Below are 24,778 nucleotides of genomic sequence, written 5' to 3' on the forward strand. Positions count from 1 at the left end.
ATGGCCATAAAAGACCAAATTATTGTCATTGTAATTTTTACTGAGAAAAAGTGAAACTTAGAGATGAGTTAGTGAGGATGACTCCCGATAGATGAAGGTGATTTTTTTTTTAAATTTGTAGTATGTTGAAGATTACAGTATAATGTTGAAGATTGTTGGGGGTAGCCAAACAGTTCTCTAGGCTGGTGGTTAACTAATTATGTACCTTAGCATTAAATGGCTACCATTATTAGTACTGCTAACTACAGTAGAGGGCTAGATTACACTAACTACCACTGGTGGCTAGAAAGAAAATATTTCTAGCCCTTGTGTTTAATCCTGTTTCATAATCATATAACATAAAGCACAAACATGCTCCTGAACCATTTTAGGTCTTTGTTGTCCCTAAATTTCTTTAACAGGAGAAAGTTAAAAACAGGAACTCACCCGAAGGAAGGTGAACAATGGGTCCATCAGATGTGCCCGCATAGTCTGTTATTGTCTGCCCCCACCACAGTACAATAAATGTGAAATTAATTCTTTCAAAACATTGAAAAAGGCATTTTAAAAACACTCAGCAGGATTAGTCTACCGAGGAACTATTCTCTTCAGTAAGTAGCGTGAAGTTTGGCTCAATTAAAAAAACTGCCAGGTCTGGATATTATAACGCTATTACTGATTTTTTTTTGTTTGTTTGTGTTTTTTCCACTGTCCTGCTGCTATACACCTCACTTGTAGAGGTGGAAGTTGACATGTCACTGACAGATACCTCTAAACCTGAGCATACTACTAATGTTAGTGTAGATGAGAAAATGTGTGTGTGTGTGTGTGTGTGTGTGTGTGTGTGTGTGTGTGTGTGTGTGTGTGTGTGTGTGTGTGTGTGTGTGTGTGTGTGTGTGTGTGTGTTTGTGCGATGATGATGATTTGGGTTGACCTTTTATCTTAACGTATAACAGTGCATCATAATTTAGGCCATTTGTTGATTATATTTTGTATTATTAATCAAGATTGGCAAAGTAATGACTAAAAAAATTTCTTGGTACCAGTCTCTGATAAGGCACAATTTATAAAGGATTTATATGCTTTTTTATAAAGGGTTACTAAATGAATTAGTAGCGCTTTATGCATCAGTTATAATCCATTAATAAGAACAGGTTTTGGGCTGCAAGATTCTGGAAAATATAACACTTACAGCGACACACTTGATGGATTGTAGAACATATGATTTAATAACATTTACAATTGCAGGTCAGTCACTAACTTTTGCTAATGGTTCATTAGAAATTGAGAAATCCAAGAGCCATTATTAATGTCACACTGACATTTATAACTGCCAACCTGATAAAGTGTTAGAAAGTGTAAAGCTCTAAGTGCTTATTTATGGTTTACCAACATTTATAATTGCATTATTAATGAACAGAAACACAAATCCATGTTATTACCAAACATTTTTATTAAAACAGCATACTCATTCAAGTGAGTCTTTGTTCAAACAATAGAATTTCTTAACCTTAAAATGTATAGAAACAAACTCTTACCATTAACATTTTACATGTACTGACACTCTATATTTCTACTAATTTAAATTTTGCACATATCAGCAGCTGGGAAAACTGTACATGTACATGAATAAATTCTTATATCATAAATCCCTAGTTAATAAATGGATTTTGGTCCAAATGTCCCCAAAAAGTTGTTCTTATTAATGGCTTATAACTTATTTATAAAGCGTTAGTGAACGTTTTATTAACCATTAATAAAGCCATTCATTACAGCTTATAAATGGTGCCTTATCCGAAAGTGGTACAAAGTTATCAAATAAATCAGAAAATGGAAACACTCAAGTAAAGTACGTGTACCTGAAAATTGCAGGCCAGTACAGTAATTTAGAGTGCACTTCGTTACTTTCCACTACTGCTGATAAGTCGCTAAAACTCTATCATCACAACGTTGAAGTTATTCTGAACTTCATGAGCACTGAACTGCACACTCAGATAGCACTCATAGCTCGGGATTAGGGCTAGCAAAACGGTAAATGTAGCCTGCATTACAGGCTCCATCCTCCTTACAGGTGGGCACTTCATTTGCCCGATTACCCTGTTATACCCTCCGCACCCTGCAGGTGGCGGCAGGTCCATTTCCCACTGACGTGGTCGACCACGAGAAGAAGTGTGTCCAGCGGTGGCGCATGCGTAGTCAGGGGCTCGTATCAAATTGATGCGGTTTGAAATGTTTTGTGCTGTGACATAAAAAACACAACACGATAACATTAACATTAATATTTACCAGCTAGTTACGTTTGCAGAGAACGGTCATCATGGGTGAGTTGACAGGTCGTTTATGAGTATGACAGCTAGATAGCAGCCCATCGATAATAGCGAAATTTCTAGTTGCTAGCTAAATTGTTAAATTGAAAGTTATTGGTAGCTAAAATAAATGCTGAAATGACCGAGCTTACTCCAGTACTGTACTTTCAGATTATAAATACAAAATATAATCATGAAATAAATTCTGAGCCACACAGTAATAATCATAGTACTCAAATTAGCCTACCTTTGCTAGCTGTAACGTTAAAATGATGCGTACACATTAATGCATCAATAGATAAAATCCCTTTGTATCATATATATTATTCTCAAATTGGTCATTCTGCATAATGAGTAATTATACTTTTGCTACTTAAAGTTCATTTAGATTTTAAAACTTTTTTACTCATACTCAGAAATTTTTTTAATGTTGGACCTTTACTTGTAACAGTATTTCTACACTTTTGTATCAGTACTTTTACTTGATTAAAAGGTCTGAGTACTTCTACCACTACTATAAATATAAATACCTCTCAATATAACGTATACAATTCAACGCGACCACTCTAATTTGTGCCACTGTTTTTTTTTTTTTTTTTCACAGACTGTAGTGTTGATGCTGCAGAGGAGGTGGAGAAAGAGACATTGACATCTCCAACTGGATTACAGTCCCCTGTAATGGACCGTAACCCATCACCACCCCCAGAAACAGCTGATGGAGAGGAAGACGAAGATTGTGACGCCATTGGAGACACCATGTACAGCAAGCACTGGCTTTTCAGCACCCTGACTCGTCTCATCCATGTAGGCAGGCTGTTAATACTATTGTCAAATATGAAGCATTTCATCAAGCACTTGAAAATGAAAGGGGGAATTCATGTAATAGTTCATGGGTTCAGTGGGAAATGGCAATTAATCAGAGAGATGTTGCTCTCTGCCGCACGGTCCATAATAGCTAATGCGTCTTAATGTTTCTAAAATGGTCATGTCTTGCAGATGGTTGCAGAGCATTCACAGGAGAAATCTGAAGGTCAATTGCAGCTCCCTGATGATGATGAGGAAGACCTATGTAGGGTCTGGGATATGGCAATGGATAAGGTGGAGTTCTTTACCTTTGTCCCTTAGGGTTCACATTGTTTGGTTACAGAAGATTTTCGTTACTAAGGGGAATATGTGTTGTGTTATACAAATGTATCACTCAGTTAAGGGAACCTTTCATGAACAATGCAGAACCAATGCGGAACAATGCAATGGTATTGAATCATATAAAGGTAATTATAACCAATAAAAAAAAAAGGGAAATGGATCAAAATTTGTTATTTTGGATTGGAGCTGTGTAGTCAATTAGTTGATTTGCAAAAATCTATTATTTAACAGATTATTTTATTATTTAATTGAAACAAATTGTGCATTCTGTAGATAATTTCCTATTTTGCAGTTTAGTTAGAGTTAAACCTCTACAAAATTCACATCAGGAAATTGGAAATTAAATGGAATGATCTAGGCAGCAGAAGTTGTACCACATTCTTTGAATTCAGGATTTTTAGCCACAAATGATGAAAAATGCTGCTCCTCTCTTTGCCATTCATAAAGCATTACCAATGAATTAAACCATATACTCAGTTGCTTTTGACATCCGTTAAAACGGATGCAGTCTAATACAACAGTCCTGCAATAAATCCTCCTTTCATAAAGGTTATAATTTTCAGTTTTTATTGAAACTGTTTTAGATAAGTTGATTTAACTTTGTGATAATTTTGGAGGATGTAGTTTGTCATACTGTTGAACTGTGCTGCATTATACTGACAGGTGTTTCCGTTATTTAGCTTAGCCTCACTGATATAAATGGGGTGGACAGTGAATCATGTAAAGGTGTAGCGATTTACTAATGAGAGTTTATTTACCAACTATGTATAGGACGTGGCTACTTTTCTGCAGGAATTCAAAGCTACAGATATCCTTCTTGGGGTGGTAGCCAAATCTCGTTGTCCACGTCTCACAGTGAGTGAAATCCTTTCCAATTTTATGCATTCTGTGTCAAAATATAGTCCTATGTGTCGTATTTAGTTTTTGATGCTGTATTTTAAGTCATAGATATTTCTTTTGCTTCTTTAGGAAATTTGTGTGGGAATCCTTGGGAACATCGCTTGTTTTCCTGACACTTGTCTGACTCTAAGCCAAAATGAAGACTTAGGGTGGGTAGTTATGATTTGTAATTGTCCTTTTACAGATTTTGTACACCACTGTGATTCATTCCTCGTAATGCAACTCCCTGTGTGTCCACAGTGCTGTGCTGTTGCTTCTTTTTGGAGATACAGATCCTCCGACCCTTCTGGAAACAAGCAGGTGACATTTGCATTTTCTGTAGACACGTGAGACAGAGAGACTGAGCGAGTATAAAGTATTCATCTCTTCCAATTCTGTTTGCAGATTGCTGCTGACTTGTGTCTCTCAGAAACATGTTTGTTCCCTTTGGCTTCAGCGAATACGACAGCAGACGGCTGTGTGCTCCAACCTCTGTTTCATCATGTGCAGTTCTACCAATAGTACTTTGCTTTTACTGATTTCTTTCTATATAATGAGCTGACAAAGTTATACTTGTGTATAAAAAATCAATATCTGTAACATCTGTTTGACATACCAAGTTGAATTACATTAACTCTATGTACCTGTAAGCTGCTTATCTTCACTATTTGTAACCTTTTGTCGGCTTTCTAAAATGGTTATTACATGTAGATACTCTGTGTGTTCAACAGCGGACCTGCTTGAGAAGGTTGGAGAGCTGGTTGACAAACTGTTTGACCTTGATGAAGAGCTGATGAAGAGTTGGATCACAGCTCAGCCAAGTGAGGAGGAGGAGGACGGTGAAAGCCGTCTGGATGTGGCCTCATGCCTCCTTGAGGCAGCCAAGCAGCTTAGGTGGGAATCTGAAATTTTAATTCAGGAGAATGTTATTTGTATTTTCATGCCTATGTTCATTTTCAGTGGGAATAAAAAAGTGTATCTGTCTGAACTGCTGGGAATTTGCAACCATGGAACCCAGTTACATCATTTAAGTACTGAAGACATTTATTCATATTCTATGATGCATTGTGCAGGCACATACTAAAAAACCGGTGCACATCTGCTGTCCTAACTTAATATGGAAGTTATAGAATTCAAAACACCAACTATTCAAGAACTGATTAATTCTTCTAAGTGATAATTAGTTTCATTTTGAACATACCCTCTGGTACTGCCTCCTTATTGATGGCTAAATGAAGAGGCTCTTTGCTCCACCAACATGTGAAGCGATTGACATTAGTGTAAGTAACTTGCGCAGAATTATGGCCATAATTTTATTTAAATTAACGATTATTTTAGTGTGATTAAATGCTCCCAAACTGTCTTTTTCATATTTGTATATTCTGATTAGGTTAATACAATCTACTTAATTTGTTGGTTATTGATGTTTTTGTCTCGTAAAACAGATCTATTATTTATTATGGGTCTGATACAACAGAGGTCAGAATAAATACATGATGTTGATGATGATCGTAACTTCAGCATTCAACAGTATTTAATTGTTTTCACAGCCCAGAGAGTAAGAATGGCTTAGAGGTTTACCTTCATGCCCTCCAGCTCCTCACCACCATAGATGAAGGCATTCAAGTTTTTGGTAAAACTGATCATCATACTGATTTCAGCTGTTGGCCTTCTATCTCAGAAGTTGACTCAAATAGTGATAAGACATTGTTTTATTGTTTCTTCTAGCTGCCCCCGATGGACCTGGCAAAGTAGTATGGGACTTTGTTTGCAAGTTGGTGTGTGAGGACCTTTGCCAACCAAATGATCTTCCAGTTGTCTTGCAAGAGCAGAAGGGCATTTTGGTTCACGCATTTTCTGTGCTTCAGGCTCTTTATGGATGCCAGGATCAGTGGCCCGGCAAAAGTAACATGAGTAAGTTTTCCAACAGCTCCACTGTTCTTTGTAAATGCACCATGTAAATAACGCTGGTTGTTTCCTTGTCTGAAGTGGTTACCTGGCCAACAAAAGCATCAAAATGCTCAGAAACTGAAAGGATTTTTTTGGCTATGAATTTCACACACAGCTGCCGATTTTTGCTGAAAACTGCGGCAAAAAAAATGTCTGTATTTTGCTCACGGTGGGAAGAAAGGCTTTCCAAAACAGTTAAAGATTGACACTACTCTCTATGCACACATCAAGCAAAACACTAATGAACACTAGTATCTACTGTAGTTCTTTAGTTTTATATAATAAAGAATACAGTGGAAAAGTATTATAGGAAATATAATACCTAGAATGGCACTCAGAGAGTTCAGACCTCTGCCAATGCCAATGTCAAACAACATACACCAGACTTTTGATTAAAAAAAAAATTCAAATTTTCGGATCTGCATCAAAACTTAATGGGTTCTTCCCTGGCCCATGTCCCATCCCTCCACCAAGTTCAGTGCAAATCGATTCAGTGGTTTTTTTTGTAATCCTGCTGACAAATAAACCAACAAACAAACCAATAGACAGACACGGGTTAAAACATAACTTCCTTGGTGGAGGTAATAATATCTGCTCAGACTCAGTATTGACAAATACTTACAGTAGGCTTTTGACAGTATAAAGGTGCAGTACTTCCTCCTCCCCCATCTTCCTTTTTAATGTAACTAGTTCTAATTATTAATTTAATGAGTTTTTGTGCAAACATCTTCTGTCTTTTGTTTCCAGGTCTGCCCCTTATTGCGACCATTTTGCGGGTGCTCCAGTACCACAGCGAGTGCAAAGATGATGGTACCAGCAAAGAAGGCGCAAAAGATAAACAGCTCCAGACTCTGGCAGAGATCACAGCTGAGTTTCTGGCTGACATCTGCAATCAGATTCCCAAGGTAATGCCCCACTGCTCACTTTTTCCTGTTGGGATGCCATTTTTACAGATATTCTTAAATGCAACTGTTGACGGATTATGAATGTTTTCTATTAAAGGCCACTAGGGTGTCCATCCTGTTTTTTGTTCTTCATAGGACACCGTGGCAGATTTGGTGAAAAAAGGTTTCCTGACAGAGAAGACTTGTCTCACAGCTGCAGGCAGTTTACTTCCCAGTTTTAAGACTTCAGTAAGTGCTTTTTTTCTTAATGGTTTAAGTAGATTAAAGCATGCATTACAGTTATGGAGTAAATACAATGAAAGATACACCATTTTAATACAAGCATAAGGAGTGAGGATTTACGTCTTTTCGTTGACCTGAGCCACACACAGATTCACAGACCCCAAGGTCGTCAAGCAAGGTACAATACAACCAATCTCCAGTTGTAACAGTTTAGGTTGTTGAGGAACACAAATAATCCTGTCTGCTTTTCTTTGTAAGATCAAAGTTCATCGTAAATTCCTTGGTTGTTTCAATGCCGACCAATTCAATGCCAAACTCCGTATCTATCTAAAAACAAATATAGTATACAGTATATTCTTTACTGCTAAAAGGATCAGTAGAGAAATAGATCAGTCAGTTGACAGAAAATTGTATGACTGTAATCTAGTCATGATTCAAGTCATTTATTAAGTATAAATATTAATGCTGCTTATATATTAGTAATACATAAGTGGAATAACTTTGCATTTCTCTACTGTTGGTGAGACAAAATAAGCAATTTTAAAATATCATTGTAGACTCTGGTAACTTGTGATGGGCAGCTGCCTTTTTTGCTGCTTTTTAGGCTAAATAACCAATTGATTTATTTATTCAAGTTCATTTGACACTGAATATTCTTCAGATTTCTTGTCTACATATTTCTTCTCAAGTAGTTTAATGGTCACGTGTGCAAACCGCGGCGGGTAATGTGATTGTTTCACATGAAAGATTTATTTTTAGAGCTTTTGTCAGGTGAGGACGTGTGATGGACTGCTACTAAACACCACCAGGTCCTGTGGAAAATAAACATTATGTTTCCACCCCACCCTTCTTCCTCTTGTGCAGTTTCAGCACCTGCAGTTCATGTTGTCAGAGACTGATCCCCAGTTGGCAGACGTGGTGCGGAAACGGTTTCCTGACTGAGACACCCAGCAGATCTGTGTTCAGCACTCATCCAGATTCTCACCACTGCTTTTTATAGTAGACTCTCTTTCCTCTCCAAAGATCTTACTTCAAGTCAGACTATTTGCATTTCCACTGGAGAGAGTCAGTTGTCACACCTCCACTATTGTGAGTCACTCTTGACTGAAGTCTGTAAAAGTAAAGTTGAGCTTATGTTTAAAGTTTTTAATTGTTTTGAGGATGCTATTTTTGTATTCATTAAATATTGTCTTTTTATTGAAAACAATGTGTACTTATAAGCTTTTACTGAAACATTGTTACCATGGCTGGATGCACAAGCATCAAGCAAACAGCAGAACAGTCCATATAGAGGTGCTACATTTTTTTTCAACCAAAAGAGTCTACACAGAAAACATAGCCTTCTAATAATAGTAATAATAATACTAATAGTCTTCATTGGACTATCTTTGCATTTCAGTCATCAAATGTGATTGGAATTTTACAGAGCATTTATATGAGTAGTATCCACTGTAGTGTTGTAAATTTTACAGTTGTAAATATACAATCCCTTTGATAATTACATTCGGTTTTGGACTCCACTTTTTTCTGTCCTCATTTATGTAGGCAAATGTCTTTGTCAGACGTGCTTCCAGAAAATTTAAAAAAGAGACATATGAGTCTTTTTTGCAGTATGGCACGAGACATTAAACATTAAATACTGTCATCACAATATATACATTGTTTTTATTAAATCCCTGGATTTTTTTAATATGATGAAAATATACATTTCTATATAAGATGAAATTGGATCGAAGTGTACATTGAGTCACCGTTTCAAGCATATGAGTAATGGTGCTAATGCTGATGACAACATCAAGTGTTTACCAGAGGGTGACAGTCACTCGGTAAGGACAATAAATTTAGATGAAAGGCTCTAGCCTGGCAACAATGAACTCATTTGGTTTCCAAATGCACCATTTCACCCACTCATGGAGAAGAGCAGGACAGCCTGCGCATTTCCAGGAAGCTTACGAAGGCTCTGTGAATATAGCAGCTTTTTAATTAAAGCTTGGATTGATATGTAGAACACTCTTTCTAATGGAAATCCCAAGATGGTCACAGTGTATGCGAGACAGAGATAACCCCTATGGAGGAAAAAAAAACCCCAAAACAAACTGTCTTTTTAATCCTACTTTCTCTAAATGCGCTCCGAACCTTGACTAAACTCGTGATGTACATAGGTAGCCGGTGCCTTGATCTGCGACTCGTGTTCTGTTTGTGTTGTAAATGGCCAGAATGATGTAGATGTAATCATGCTTGGCCTTTCAAGATTGCTTGTGGCCAGTGACTTGCACTTTGCTGGCTGCGCTGTCTTCCGGCCTCGCCTCCAGGCATGTCATGTCATAAAGATCAGGGTGAAACCCAGATGTTTCCTGCTGCCCTGCCAAACTTCATTGTCAGTCTGCCAGTCTTCACAGCAGCTTGATATGATCTGACTCCATGAACACAACACAGCAGGCCATTCCTCGTGTGACTGGTGCTTTATGCACATCACTGACGCCAAGGCATGTCAGACCTGTCTGATGCTAATGCTGGATGTCAGTTATTTCTTTTTCTGTTTACCTCTGCCCACATAACTAACTTGCTGTTCTTTTAAATGACCTGACATTTTGCCTTATGGGGAAATGTGTTCTATTTTGGTCTCATATTTGTGTGAAAATTCACATCTGTTCAAAGTCCTAATGTAACCGTGAGAGAATATAACACTACCTTTCACATGACTGAGAAGTTGATGAATGTTTTGATTCATAAATTTTAACGAAGGTTAATTTTTATGTCACAGAGGTACAGCTCTTCTACAACAAGAAATAGGCTTTAACCTTTGACCGAGTGGGATGAAAAAGCACTCTCTGTGGCCATGTCAGATTAGGAGTCTTGAGTTGAGCCGAGCTCTCATGATGGAAGGCAGTCTCTCATTCAGCATGAACAGAGCAGTTTTTCTTGGAATTTCTTATGATAATTTTTGTGTCATGTCCCAACACTCAGACTGATCTATCCTGGATAACAAAAATAACAAACTGATGTAATATGTAGAATTTTGTTAAGGCTGGACCATCTGAATTAAGCGCTCCTGAGTGTGTAAAACGGCCCGGACACTGGTGTAGTATCTGTTGCTGGGCGAGCAAGAGGGATAATGAAGGGATGAAGAATGCGTGTGCAGCGTCACGTTCCCTCCTTTGATTCCAAGGCCTGGCCTATTCACCACCACCTGGTCAAGGCGTGTTAATAAAGACACATGATGCTGTTGGGTGCAATCAAAGCCCCCTTCAGCTCATTTCCTGAGTTCCCTGGCTTTCTATCTCTTGTCAACAGAATCACAATGAAACTTTCCCCTTCGTGATCCCCGAATATCAAAGACACTGATGTTTCCTGCTCGCAAAAAGTGATGTGGTGACGTCCATGTTTGCTTATGCCGTAACTGTCTGTACTCCTGCTTCAAATAGCTTATCTTTTAGGGCAGTGTATTGATAAACCAGACAGCCAGGATGCTATAAAGCATGTGGCCTTTGTCAGTGGCAATGCAATAATACTTTTCTCACATTGTCGCCAACACAATCTAATCAATCAATCAATAATCTTCCAAAAGACATGCTCAGTGCCAGTTCTAAAAGGAGATTGAACATCCTAAAATCAATAAAAATGTGGAATGAAAGATATTAATTTTTGTCTATACACCAATAATGAAGAAGAAAAATTTTTTTTTTAAACAGGGCAAGGCAGCTTTATTTATATAGCACATTTCAAACACAGAGGCAATTCAAAGGGCTTTACATAGGCAAAGAAAAGCATTCACAAGCAATAAGTAATAAAAAGAGAATAACATCAGTTAAGATAGTATAAAATGAGTCTCTGAAAAATAGATAAGGTAAAATAAAATAGATAAAATGCAACAGACAAAAATAATAGACCAGAAATACATGTACAGTGCAGTTATATGTTGTAAGTTTCCCAAAATGCAACAAAAGAAATACAGGTAAAAGAGCAGAAGAAAAACCAATCATTCAGAGACACCGTAGAACAGCAGTTTTTAATTTAGATTTGACAGTGTCTAGAGTTGGCGTGCATTTGAGATCACAAGGAAGCTGGTTCCATCTGTGTGCAGAATAGTTGCTGCAAGCAGCTTCACCCTGTTTGGTTCTGAGTCGAGTTTCTACCAGTTGACTGCTTCTTAAAGATCTTAGAGACCCTACTGGGTTTATATTCTTCAAGGAGGTCAGAAAAAATGTATTTTGGCCTGAGGCTGTTAAGTGAAACTCGCAGCAGCATTTTAAAATGTATTTTATAAGTAACCGGAAGCCAGTGTAAAGATTTAAGAACAGGAGTAATGTGCTCCATTCTCCTGGTTCTTGTTGTGACAGCTGCGTTCAGAACGAGCCGAAGACCAGACGCGAGACTGTTAGAATAGTCAACCCTGCCGGAGGTGAAGGCATGAACGAGTTTTTCTAAATCTTGCTACTTGTTTTGAGATAATAAAGTGCTGATTTAGTTATTGCGTTGATGTAGAACCAAGATGTCCAATTTGGGTTTTAGAGCAGTAATTTTCATTCTTTCCTACTTGTTACCAAATACAACTATTTCCATCTTGTCCTTATGTAATTGAAGGAATTGTAATCACATCCAGCTATTTAGTTTTTCTAAACATTGATAGAATGAGTCTAAGGGACCATAGTTACTTGGTCAAAGAGCTAAGTAAATCTGAGTGTCATTTGCATAGCTGTGATAAGCTACATCATTGTCATGTATGATTTGACCAATAAAGGGAGCATGTGCAGGTTGAATAACAGCGGCCCAAGGATTGGACCCTGGAGGAACTCCATATGTCTCCACTGGTGATCCACTCAGATTTCTGATCACCAATGGCAGCAAAAGCTCCTTCCTTCAAAATGGAAATGATGATCTGAATCCGCCGAGGACTGTACCAGATAATCTCCCACCCACAGTGTGATGAAGGCTGGTTAACTGAATACTGTATTGGATTTGTTAATTTTTGAAAAGGTGTGATACTAAGATGGATGAATGTGGTAATATTTTTAAGTGTGAATGTATCCATGTTTCATGTTAGCCAGTCTTCAACCTATGATACTTTTGGGCCTTAAGGGGATTTTTGGGGTCCTCTAGGTGGTTAAACAACTATGGGAGATTTTGCGGTGATGTGTTAGACAGCATTCCCCACCACCATCAGCAAAACACCAAATGAGGGAATGTCCTTTGGAAGGGCACTGTTCATCCCTCCAGTAGAGGTCAATACACTTGAAAAATTTATGACAATGAGCACTGAAGATATATTCTGGAGGCTCGTGGGGGAACATCACATTACTAGCACACTTTGGTTTCTTTTCCTTTAAATTTATACAGCATTTTCAAACAACAGCAATTTAAAAGCATTAAATTACTTCCTTTAGTTAGTAAGAGACTGTTAGCAAAACATGTGGTGAAAGGCAGGAAATTAAATAAAAAGAAATATAGGAAATAAATACATGAATTAGATTGTTTTTCAAGAAGTGTTTTGGCTTTTTTTGATTGTGTTTTTAATTGCTCGTATTGAAGAAATCGTGGTATTTGGAGATATAATGTACTTTAATAATACACCTGATGCATAATATGCAAATGTCTCCTTACATGATCAGGTAAGTTCATAAATAATCAAAACACTTTCAAAAACATTTCCAGATTACTTGCACAATACTTTCAGTGACCCTTTTTAATTCACAATAATCCATTTATTTATTTTTTGCATTATGTATAACGTTTCTGTTTTGAATGCGGCAGGTGTTTATGGGCGCAGCTCTATCCTGTCCCGTCCTTGTGTACACTGACGCCTGTCACTAAGTGGCATATGTTGCTGTTTGTTCTGCAATGAAAGAATTGGAGCTAATTAAAGAGATGCAGTCCTGGCACAGGAAGCGTAGGTAAGCAGACCATTCACCGTGCTGATTAGTTAGTTGTTCAAACATGGTTCATGATCAGGTGAAAGACTGTAATTCTGTTGATGAAGTGCCATTAGGAGACCTTGAATTTTCTGGAAATTCAAATAATACTGGTCAGGAGTGGAGAGGCTGCCTGAACATCCTACAGAAGTGGAACCACTGAGACTTTGCTGATTTTTTTCCCAAAGTTGATATAAAAATGTCCACTCAGAATTACCCAAACCACACACACGTGCATATGATCTTTCCAAGTTTCTGAAATTAATGTCATTCGGTCTGTTCTTTTTTAAAAAAAGAACAAAACCTCCTACAGTATACTGATGTTTCTTTTTTTTTTTAGTTTTTTTAGTTTCTATTGCAAGGACAACAATTGCAAACAAATACAGCTGGACCGATGTCGTCTAAATTATTATCATCCATTCATTTGAGCATTAACGTTACAGTATGTTAACTGTAGAGCTTGCATACATTTGATGCTGAAAAGATTCTAGTTGTCCTGTTTTTGGTTTTGATTTCCAGCTCTACAAAATCTGTAATGTGCAATAGATGAGAATGGAATGTATTAAAGTCATATACTGAAGTCATACCTCTATATTTTCATGTTATATTAGTTCAGATGTTTTTTATTTTAGTGTCATGCCAAACAGTGGCCACTATATATCAGCATACATCTTCTGGCAAAACATGTACAAAACCAAAAAAAAGACATCAGTTGCAGCATTATCTGTTCTTCTATTTACTTTCAAATAACATGCTTATGTGAAAATGATCAAATGAATTGTACACTGAATAGCAGAAGAAATAAAGGAAAGCTGAAGTGAAGGCTTTTATTTATAATATTCCTGGTTTTTCTCCAAGTAACTGATTGAAGGTTTGTGTATGTGAACAGCCAACTCAGTCTTTATTCATCATCTGTCATTACAAAATCATTTTCTAATTTTATCTTACTAAACAAAGGATTCCCTGTAAAATGTGTTTTTTTTTCCAGTGGTGGCGTTTTGATTTTGATATATTTGTAAAGCTTTCTTTCTGTTTTTATAATGGGTATTATATCCGACCTCTTTTGTGTGTTTCCTGTAATTTCTCCATGCTGGATATGTGTTCCGATGTACAACTGTTACTGTTACCTTTGTCAAGTACGAGTAAAATTACCCGATTACAGTAACAAATGTGAATGTAATGAATTACTTTAGCCCTGACAGATGGCATCTGCCCTGCTCAGGTGTCTTCCAGCAAGACACTGAATTTCTATCAAAGAGACTGTGACCTGTGACCTTTATGTGGAGAATGCAATAATAATGCACATTGTTACTGTAGTGTTTTAGTATAATTCATCTGCCCAGTGGAAGTAGCGCAGTTTTAAGTTCTAACACATTCTAACGCTCATGTTGGGCAGTTTCTTAGTACCAGGGGTGGGATTAGCCAGCGAGATCTCGTGCAGCTTGATGCTCAGACAGTGTGAGTAATTCCCCCTGATTGAAGTGAACAGAACTGGGGCAGAGTGGCCACGGCGCAGCTCTCACATACTCAGACAGATCTGTGACACAGCATCTCCTCTTTACAAACCTCCACAGAGTGATCGAGAAATAAGAGCTTGTGTATTGATTTTTAGAATAATAAACTTTCTGTGAACCAATGTTGTTTATTTCACTTAAGCGTTAATGTAAGTATGGCTGCCGGGTTGGCCTGGCAGCCCATCAACAGCTTTTCCATGTCCGGTGTCCTTAAAAGTAGGTTATGTTTCATGAGATGTTTGAATGCATGAAGAGCCTCATCAAGGGCTGAGATCAATATTAGTATAACTGAGTATTTGAGTTAAGCTATAAAATTAGTTTACATGATGAATATACAGAGGTATTTATAGAACATTTTTATCTTGCGCCTTTTGAACGTTCTGTCAAAGCGTTTTTAGTAAGTACATTCTGCAATTTTTTAAATAATTTAAGGTGGAAGAATATATCTGTTGTGGATGGACTACTGAAGTTGAGAATTACTTAAATTTTCTGCTTGGAAAATGTTTATTAATGGCTGAATTGCTGCATCATATTATCTCATCCTTGGAGCTAATTATCCAGAGACCACTATCCACATAACGTAGCTGGGTCACTAGGAGAGCGAACCACAATGAGCCATCTTATTCATGCTGCACTCTCTCACCCTTGTCAAAATACTTGTTGGCTTAAAGCATCTCAGAGCACCTGTATCAATTACCCTCTGAATGGCAGAGACAGCATGAGCCACATCACATTATTTATTAGAGTCAATCCTAACTGTTTAAACATACTTTAATTAAATGAAAAGATAATATTAGAGTTAGTGTATTCATAATCACGGCTGAAAAACCATCCTTTCGATTAAAAAAATACATGATTTGTAAACTGGACGCAGCATGAAATCTAATGAGCCAATGAATATGACATTAAATGAAGGAGATCTGATCCAGGAGCTGTCAAGACACGAGGAGAACAAAACACAGGGCCAGAGCAACTGCAGCATAAAAGTGATGTTGTGAAAATGTATTTATAAGTAGATCTGGATGTGCTTGATCCTGTTCTGTAGGAGCCCATCTCAGTGTTTGGGCTTCATGAAAGGAACAGTTCATTAGTGAATCCTGAACAATGACATGCTCACACCATTGAGTAGGCTTTGTTTTTTTTTCCTGCTTTTTCTTTCCTCTTGATAAAGAAGCAAGCCTCAATACCTATTCTCAGAAAGGAAATTCAACCTTTTTTTTCCGTGTACTAGTGATAGAGTTCGCATGTCTATAAGGTCCACAAAGCTCTTTGTTTTGCTTCAGGCAGCAGCAGCCAGGCTAACTACTTGTGACGTTCACTGACGTATGCTGGTGTCAATGGACGGCCACAGAACTACAAGGAGAGTTTGTCTGAAAGAAGTCTCATTTCTTTTCCTGTCAGAGGTCTAAACTGCATGTTAAATAGCCAAGATCCCTCTATACAGGCTGAAGACAATATCGAATAGCTACTTTCAGAATCAGCCACATAGAGAAAATGTACCAAAGAGAATCAGAGGTTTGGGTTGCAACTGATGCTGCTCCCGCTGCCCATCGGTGCCAACCCAAACCATCACACAGCAGTGAGTTTCACTCTGTTAGCCGCTGTTACCAGTGCTGCCACAGAGACAGAAATGGTGTGTAACAGCAGACAGTGTAAAACTTTCTTCAGAGATAAAGCAGCTAATGCCAGATCTCCCCAGGTCAGTTCTGTCAGCTCACTAACTTATTCAAATCTCTGATATAACAAGGCTTTTCATTTCCTCAACAGCTAACAATTCTGTTGTTTTGTACCATTTTAAATTTCTTTTTAAAAATATTATCCTGTTTGTGCCTCTCCTCAGTTTCTGCATCGTATTATTTCGATGATTTTATGTTTCCTTTTATATGTTGAGCATTTTCTCACTAGCTCTGTTATAATAGATGCTATATAAATATAAAAAATGTCAGAAAAGTTAAAAAATAAGCACAATTTCCCAGAGTTGTGATGTCTTCAAACTGCTTGATTTATCTGATCAACAGTCCAAAACATAATGGTATTTCATTTACAAGTGTGAAATGTGGCAAATGGTATTTTAAAAGTTGAAACCAGAAAATGAAATGAAATGAACCAGAATTGTTGTTGTAAATTGCTGCCATTTAATTCTCTTTTGATCGACTAATCAATGAATCAACTCATTGTTTTGCCGTAATTTCTATTATAATCCCGTCAGAAGCGAGGCACCCTCTCCTGAGTGTTTGTGACCCAGTCTACTTGTTTGCTGTGGTTATTATTGCTGAATGTGACCGACACTGCTAATAACTCGAAGCAGAGGTAACATGGGGGTGCACATTTGTTGCTCCGGCGATGCACTTTATATTGTGTTTGTGCATGAAAGCAGAAATGGTTGCCTTCTATAGGTGGAGGTGATAAACAGCTTAAGATAACAGCCAAGTAAACAGGGTCACTGATCTTAAGGTGTGTGTGTGTGTGTGTGTATGTGTGTGTGCGGGGGGGGGGCATGTAGCCACCGTGCAGGAGAGCACTGAGTCCTCTGTCTGCCAGATGTGTTTTAATGGACTACACAGGGCACCAGAACAGTCAGGCGCCTGCATAATTAGTGGTGAATTTTGAATGGATCTCTTCTTACAATGCTCTACCATTCTGAAACATGGCTGGATAATGAAAGATTGACCTTGCTTCTGCTCTGCCTAACGCAATATCCGAGAGCAGATCTGGGTTCAGCTCCTGAGAGGAGGAAGTTCCCTTCGCTGCCTCCTCAGTTGTGTAAAGCATCTGTCCATGTCACGAGTGACACAGGCCAGGACCACCTGAGACAAGCAACATGTGCATCAGCCACATGTATCACTGCATCAGAGCGGTGTGGAGCTGAAAGTAATGTCTAACAGACAAGGACGTCTCACCTGTCCTATTTGTGAGGTGAATAAAGCTTAGAGAACAGCAGTGTTATCTGTTTAAAGTAATGAGGTCTCTTAGGTTCAGTGCTCCCTCATCTTGATTCTGCTTGCAGAGGCCCTCGAAGGCCTTTTCCACTGATTGTCTTGATCTTATTAAAAGGCTCATGGTGTTAAAGAGATGAAAACATGCAGATTATTTCTAATATGTGCACGAGAACCCACAGGTGCTTACAGTGCAGAGGAATGGATTTTGAAAGGGGGGCATGTTTGGATCACTGTACAATGAAGGCAGGTGGGCTATTCCTGAATCCTCTTAAACCTTGACCTCTTCTTAGTCTCAAGGTGTCAACAAACAAGAAGAATTAACCACTTGTGCCACACGAGGAAGTCTGCATCCAAACTAAACATGTTCAACCTCAACATGACAACCTTTCCATATTTTGCTTTAACTGTTAAATGCTTGCAGATGAGTGAAAATACTCCAATAATTCCTGTTTATACGGCATCTTTTTCTGACACGTGCTGCACTCAAACAGACCGAAGTATATGATCATAAAAACGGTTTAATCGTTTGTTTTATTCTCTCAGCGAAACCAGACTTTGTGACTGATCTCATGGAAGCTGTTTCAGGCCTTTGGGTGAAATAAAAGATACCCCTTTTCCCTTATGACGTGGGCGGTGCTGCTGTTTTTCCATTTGCTGCTGTGGGTGAGATTATTGCCCCCTCCTGTTTCTCCCTGTGGTTAAATAGCAAAGCGCGCTGCTTCCCGGGGTAGACAGCCTGCTTTACATAGCAGAGGTTATTTAGATAAGCCACCGGCGAGAGCTGCATCAAAAAAACAGACTAAAAGAAGAAAAAGAAGAAAAAGAAAAAAAGAAAAAGAGCACTTTAACATGTACTCAAATAAAATCGATGGACCACGTAGAGGAAGATCTTTTGACTCCATGAACATTGGCTTTGAAGACAAACTGCTGAACAATGAGGTAAGAAAAAAAGAAAAGAAAAAGAGAAGTAGCCTTTATTGTTTTGAAGCAGGCATCTGCCAGCTGTGCTGACGCTTCGTCCTGTGATAAGAGCTTCAGCTTGGCTGTAGAAACCAGGAGCTGCAGAGGTTCTCCTGTACGTGATATTTTCATCCTACTTTTTGTTTGAAAGTGGAGGCGAGATCGGTCCGGTCATCTCGAAGAATAAGCCTTCACTTTGTCGTCAGCGCAGATTAATTTTAAGCCGTTTTGTTATAGTGTAATTTACGTCAAAGGGTTAAGAGGGTTAGAGTGGGATACCTCTGAATTTCCTGTCGTGAAAGACTCGTTATCGCTCGATCTGTACGTCCTTCGCTGATTTCCATAGCAAACGACAGAGGAGATAAAAGATAGACCGGTGCAACCTGCAGCGTCTGTGATGTCTCCATGAAGCACATGGAAAAGCACGCTGGCAGGAGACAGGGTCCTCCGTGGATATTAATACGTTTTGATAAGTTATGTTGAATGTGGACAAATACACTGCATACATAGCTACATACCCTCGGATACTATTGTGCCGTCTTTGAGCAAGTTTCCTCTGCAGCCACAGACTCAAGATCCACTTCAAGGTTGCAAAATGTTCAACAAAAAAAACAAAACAAAACAAAAGCAACAGCAAGAAAAACGTATGCCAAACACGTATCAAGTCGAGGACAAAATGCTTTATAAGCTGTGACTAAGTTTCTTTAGCAGCCAATCCGATTGTGTCTGCGACCTTCCCCCTAAAAACCTGTAAACACCTTAACACGCTGTTTATGAATTTTAAGGCTTTTTCCGATGAGGGCACACAAACAATATTGTTGCACAAAGGCTGGCCGCAAACGGAATTATATCTAAAAGGGAATAATACATTTGCAACAACAATCTCCTGTCTCTCACGACGAGGGGAACAGGCAACAACAAAAACAAAAACAAGTCGGTTTAATTAAGCTGCTGTAATTCACTGTGAATTAAAACTCACATTGACTTTTTAATGTCAATGTGAGTTTTAATGTCAATGTCAAAAATGCATTAAAAAAAAACTGTGTATATGTTACATTAGTGACATCAAGAAAAGGGGGGGGGGGGGAACTAGGCCTGTTCCATGGGGAACAGGTCTGCGTAAAATCGGCCCACTTTGCAGATTAAAACCTGCGCGCTGCGCTGATTAAACGCAGCCTAGTGTCTGGTAAGATTTCAACATGCAGGGGGCTAATAATAGGCTTCCCCGCTGTCTCAATGGGATTGCGCTAAGGCGATTCTCTGAGACAGAGACAAGTTCATCTTCGTTAAACCGAGACGCAAAGAGCTGACCCCGGGGAGCGTCCTGATCCAGTCTCCGGGCACTAATGCTTTCCGGGATACTTCCGACAATGGTCCACCGAAAACTGGTCTGCCGCGCGGTTTACACAATGCTGGACAGGCGAAATGTGGTAGGAAGTACCTGAACTGAATTTAACTGATGCTTGTGTGAATCTCCCCGCTCGAGAGCGCTGTCCAGCGTGCTGAAATGGACAAGCGGGTTGGTGCTCACTAATCTCAGCCCTCTCTACATGTGTCCAGCCTGTTACTTATTGTCTCGTTATGCCTGTGAAGAAGCAATCCACGTTTCATTTGGCAGTTGTCTGTGACTCTTACCCTCGCCGCTCACCACTTGTTAGGAGTGATGCCTGTTCATACGATAAGATTTTCATGGGATTTTTGGATGCTCTTAGGTGATTACAAGTTATGCATTCCAGTGATTACCTGTCCCGAGCTACGCTTCAGTCACGCACCGCACTGTGTGAGATGGACTCAAGTTAGATTTACTGTAAATCAAAATATGCACGTATCACCAATTTTTGGAACCTAACACTGCATTTAAAAAAAAAAAAAAAAATTCACAATGTTGAGGGGTTACTGAAACTATGCAACATGGCACCTTTCCTACTACTGTTAATGTTGGTGCCACATTTCTAAAAAGAGTTTATTTCTCTTTGCAATTCTTTACTTTTAGGGTCTAACACTAACAACATGGGTAGAATCTTAATGCCTTTCCTCCGGTGAAATTAAATGATCACGTATGCATTAAAAAAAGTTGGTAAAAGTTGGATATCTCCTCACAGCCACTGCTGGTTGTTGAATGGTGATGATATGTTGCTATTACACAAATTAGAATCTATTGATCTTTTTTTTTTTTTTACTATTTTCAGATAAACAAATCAACCTTCACAAAAATTGAAGAAAACACTGAAAAGAAGAATACATCAGAGAAAGGGAGAGCAACAATCATCTTTTCCCTCAAGAATGAAGTGGGAGGGCTCGTAAAGGCACTCAAACTCTTCCAAGTATGCACAAACTTATATAATGTTCACGTTATCTATCTATTAGTATCTATCCTTCACTTATTCTGTGACATATGTTGGATGGACCCACAGGTGAACTTACAGATGATAACAAAATGATAACAAAATTATCCTCACTGTTTCTTGCAGGAAAACCATGTCAACCTTGTACACATAGAGTCCAGAAAATCCAAAAGACGCAGCTCTGAGTTTGAGATATTTGTGGACTGCGACAGCAACCACGAACAACTGAACGAAATCATCCAGCTGCTTCGGAAGCATGTGAACGTGGTGGAGATGGAGCCCCCAGATAACTCCTGTCTACACGAGGAAGGTAGGAAAGCACTGAATGAAATGCTGCAGACATACTGCATCCGATTTAACAGTAAATAGTTGTTGTTTTTTACTTCTTCTTCTTCCCTTCTCAGACATGTATAATGTACCTTGGTTCCCAAAGAAAATTTCAGACTTGGACAAGTGCGCTAACCGCGTCCTGATGTACGGCTCTGAGTTGGATGCTGACCATCCGGTATGTAGGCCCAAATAAACGTGTAGGGGTTGACTCAAAATTGTAAATTCCTTTGATATGAAGCACTCTCATAACTTTGTATGCTCCTCTCCATCAGGGTTTCAAAGACAATGTCTACCGGAAGAGAAGAAAGTACTTTGCAGATCTTGCCATGGCCTACAAACAGTGCGTTTTTTTGTGCATTTAAATAGTTATTTTGGAAATCTGCAAAGTTTTTGCTTGATACTGAGAGATGAATGCTTACTTGTTCTAGTGGGGATCCCATTCCTCGCATTGAGTTCACAGAGGAGGAAGTGAAGACTTGGGGTGTTGTGTACAGGGAGCTCAACAAGTTATACCCCACCCACGCCTGCCGCGAATACTTGAAGAACCTGCCACTGCTGTCCAAATACTGTGAATGTCGGGAGGACAACATCCCCCAGCTGGAAGATGTCTCACGCTTCCTCAGAGGTAGGTTGTGATATCATTAATAAAACATGCTTCTTTTGCTTCAAATAGAAAAATTTGAAATTTAATTTTTATTGTTTTTGCAGTTTGGTAAATGTAACCACTCACATGTGCGTTTCACACATTTTCTCAGAACGTACTGGATTTACCATCAGGCCTGTGGCAGGTTATCTGTCCCCACGTGATTTCCTTGCTGGTTTGGCCTTCCGTGTTTTCCACTGTACCCAGTATGTGCGACACAGCTCCGACCCCTTATACACCCCAGAGCCGTGAGTGATATACAGTACTATATTGAGAAAAGCGGTATTAATGTTTTTTTAAGGCTATCGGACATAATATTCTGTGGTCTTTTATCGTCTAGGGACACATGCCATGAGCTGCTGGGTCATGTCCCGCTGCTAGCAGAGCCCAGCTTCGCCCAGTTTTCTCAGGAGATTGGTCTCGCTTCACTTGGGGCCTCTGATGATTCAGTTCAGAAACTGGCCACAGTGAGTGACACTCGCTCAGGCACACTTAATCAAATCCAATTCAGTAAATCCAGAATAATTGTAATGATTGTTTTGGTTTTATCTACTCCTATGTTACAGTGCTATTTCTTCACGGTGGAGTTTGGCCTATGCAAACAAGAAGGGCAGCTGCGAGCATATGGAGCAGGACTGCTTTCCTCTATCAGTGAGCTTAAGGTACATATTTGAACAAGACGTCCATACAGTGTACATCTAAACACAGCCTTGCTTCTGTCATCTTCTTATCATGCACCATGAAATATACAGTATTGGTATATTATATACTATATATAAGTATATATGTTTATGCAGTATGTAGTGTATAAAAGAGTGCCTGCATAGCTGTTTAAAACCAAAACACCCTTCTTCTGAAACCAGCCATAACCTGATGAAATACTTTGATTAAGCAGGTACAGTTGTCACCGAATATGTATGGTAATAACTGAAGGTTTCTGATTTTCTTTCTTGTGGTAAATCCATTCGAAAGACAAACGATAAAGGAACTACATTATTTCTCCTGCAGAACCACTCAAAATAATGACTGATTTGCATTTACTTATACGATAACCAGATGTGGACTCGTCTTTACATGAAATATTTGCAGCATCTTTATTATGTTTCTCTCTTACAGCATGCACTCTCTGGTAATGCAAGGATAATGCCTTTTGACCCCAAAGTTACATCCAAACAAGAATGCATCATCACAACATTTCAGGATGTCTACTTTGTCTCAGACAGCTTTGAGGAAGCCAAAGTGAAGATGAGGTGAGCTTGGTTGCTCAGTGATTTAACATAAGATGTCTATAATGATACACCTTGCACGCACTGTATAGATGAAAATTATCTACAAACTACACTGTATTTTACATGTAATTAAACATCTACTACGTATTATTCAGTGATGATATTATGTTCATTTCAGAGAGTTTGCCAAGACCATCAAGCGTCCCTTCACAGTCCGATACAACCCTTACACCCAGAGTGTGGATGTGCTAAAAGACACCCCCAGCATCAACAGCGTTGTGGAGGAGCTTCGACACGAGCTTGACATCGTCGGTGACGCCCTCAGCCGGCTGAACAAGCAGCTGGGTGTCTGACTGCCCAGATTCCGGTTGAAGTTAACCACCTCACAGTCCACCAACGCTCGCCGTGTCACCCCCAGTGCCGCTGTAGAGATACTGCTTGTGTATGGCCCTTCGTCAGTTCAATGAATGTGCGCTGCTTTTGGCAAAACGCTCTGATGTCCCCACTGCATGGTATATGGCATATACAATTTACAGAGGCGTGTTACGTATGTTTAGCCACTGATTTCAGTACATTGCACAAACCCAAAGAGCTGCATAACCCGAGACACTGTTTTGCTTCAGTTGTACTTGGCTGAATTGGCTTCTGTGTTGCAAACAGCTAATGCGCTTTCATAGTACGTTAGTATCCATTAAAAACATCCCCAGCTGTTACAAACACAGATGTGTTTTCCTCCTCCTGTTGTTAACTCTGCTATTGTATATGAGCATGAATTTTTTGTAATGCATTTCTTTCTTCTTCTTCTTCACATTTAATCTTCCTCACTTCAGTGATATGTATAAAATGTACCTTGTTTGTATTCTTTCGGTGTATGTATCATACTCCTCTTTGTGTGCTGTTGAGGGAAATTATGAAAGTGAAAACTGGTGTTATAAGAATGTTTTCATGACTGATTATATCAGATTTGGCCCATGTACCCTTACCTGTTTTATTTTACAATGATGATTTTGAATACCTCCTCTTTAAGTGAATATAATTGTAGTACTCCTAAAATCAAACATTATTTTTCTACTGTAAAGAAATATAGACATTACGAGTAGACTATGTATCAAATTATTGAAAAAAAAATAAACAAAAATGTTCATGGTGTCTTCACAGTCTGTCAGTTTTTTGATTTCAGTCGATTTAATATTTTTTTATGTCCTTGTGGTGGTAATTTGGATACTGGATGCTGAGAGAGATGCTGATTATTATCCCAGAGATGCAGAATGATGACTGCGAAGACGCTGAAAGCAATGATTATAGTTATGTTAAGGCTGGAGTTTGTGTAACCCTGTGTTGTAAGAATAATAATCTCTTTGATCTGAAGGTCACAATATTATTATATTATTAAAGAAATCCACCTTGATACAGAAAGGACAGGCAGCAGTCTCTTTAAACTGGACAGCATTCCATCAAGACTGGTGGTGTCACTGAGTGGCTGAGTGACACCTGACGCTGGTTCATAGACAATGAATTATTG

General features: G+C 38.8%; 2 protein-coding genes across 3 annotated transcripts; both read left to right on the forward strand.

Moving 5' to 3' along the window:
• The first annotated feature begins 2,118 nt into the window (after positions 1-2,118).
• Positions 2,119-8,591, forward strand: saal1 (serum amyloid A-like 1). The gene is made up of 13 exons (XM_040133756.1): positions 2,119-2,300; positions 2,890-3,089; positions 3,282-3,383; positions 4,203-4,286; positions 4,401-4,480; positions 4,572-4,631; positions 4,716-4,831; positions 5,042-5,204; positions 5,861-5,943; positions 6,039-6,224; positions 7,008-7,165; positions 7,301-7,393; positions 8,252-8,591. Exons 1-13 carry the CDS (start codon positions 2,297-2,299, stop codon positions 8,327-8,329), a joined length of 1,407 nt encoding a protein of 468 aa, XP_039989690.1. The 5' UTR covers positions 2,119-2,296; the 3' UTR covers positions 8,330-8,591.
• Positions 8,592-18,563: 9,972 nt separating this feature from the next.
• On the forward strand, positions 18,564-24,345 carry tph1a (tryptophan hydroxylase 1 (tryptophan 5-monooxygenase) a). 2 transcript variants are annotated; one of them, XM_040133754.1, is made up of 11 exons: positions 18,564-18,688; positions 20,899-21,033; positions 21,181-21,364; positions 21,459-21,559; positions 21,657-21,724; positions 21,813-22,009; positions 22,140-22,275; positions 22,368-22,494; positions 22,594-22,689; positions 23,144-23,277; positions 23,435-24,345. In XM_040133754.1, the coding sequence occupies exons 1-11, from the start codon at positions 18,599-18,601 to the stop codon at positions 23,607-23,609; spliced, it is 1,443 nt and encodes a 480-aa protein (XP_039989688.1). In that variant the 5' UTR covers positions 18,564-18,598; the 3' UTR covers positions 23,610-24,345. The 2 variants fall into 2 exon arrangements, with proteins under 2 accessions (XP_039989688.1, XP_039989689.1); XM_040133755.1 differs by lacking the exon at positions 20,899-21,033.
• Positions 24,346-24,778: the final 433 nt, after the last annotated feature.

Source organism: Xiphias gladius, chromosome 8 (assembly GCF_016859285.1).
Source record: "Xiphias gladius isolate SHS-SW01 ecotype Sanya breed wild chromosome 8, ASM1685928v1, whole genome shotgun sequence".
Lineage (NCBI taxonomy): Eukaryota > Metazoa > Chordata > Actinopteri > Istiophoriformes > Xiphiidae > Xiphias > Xiphias gladius.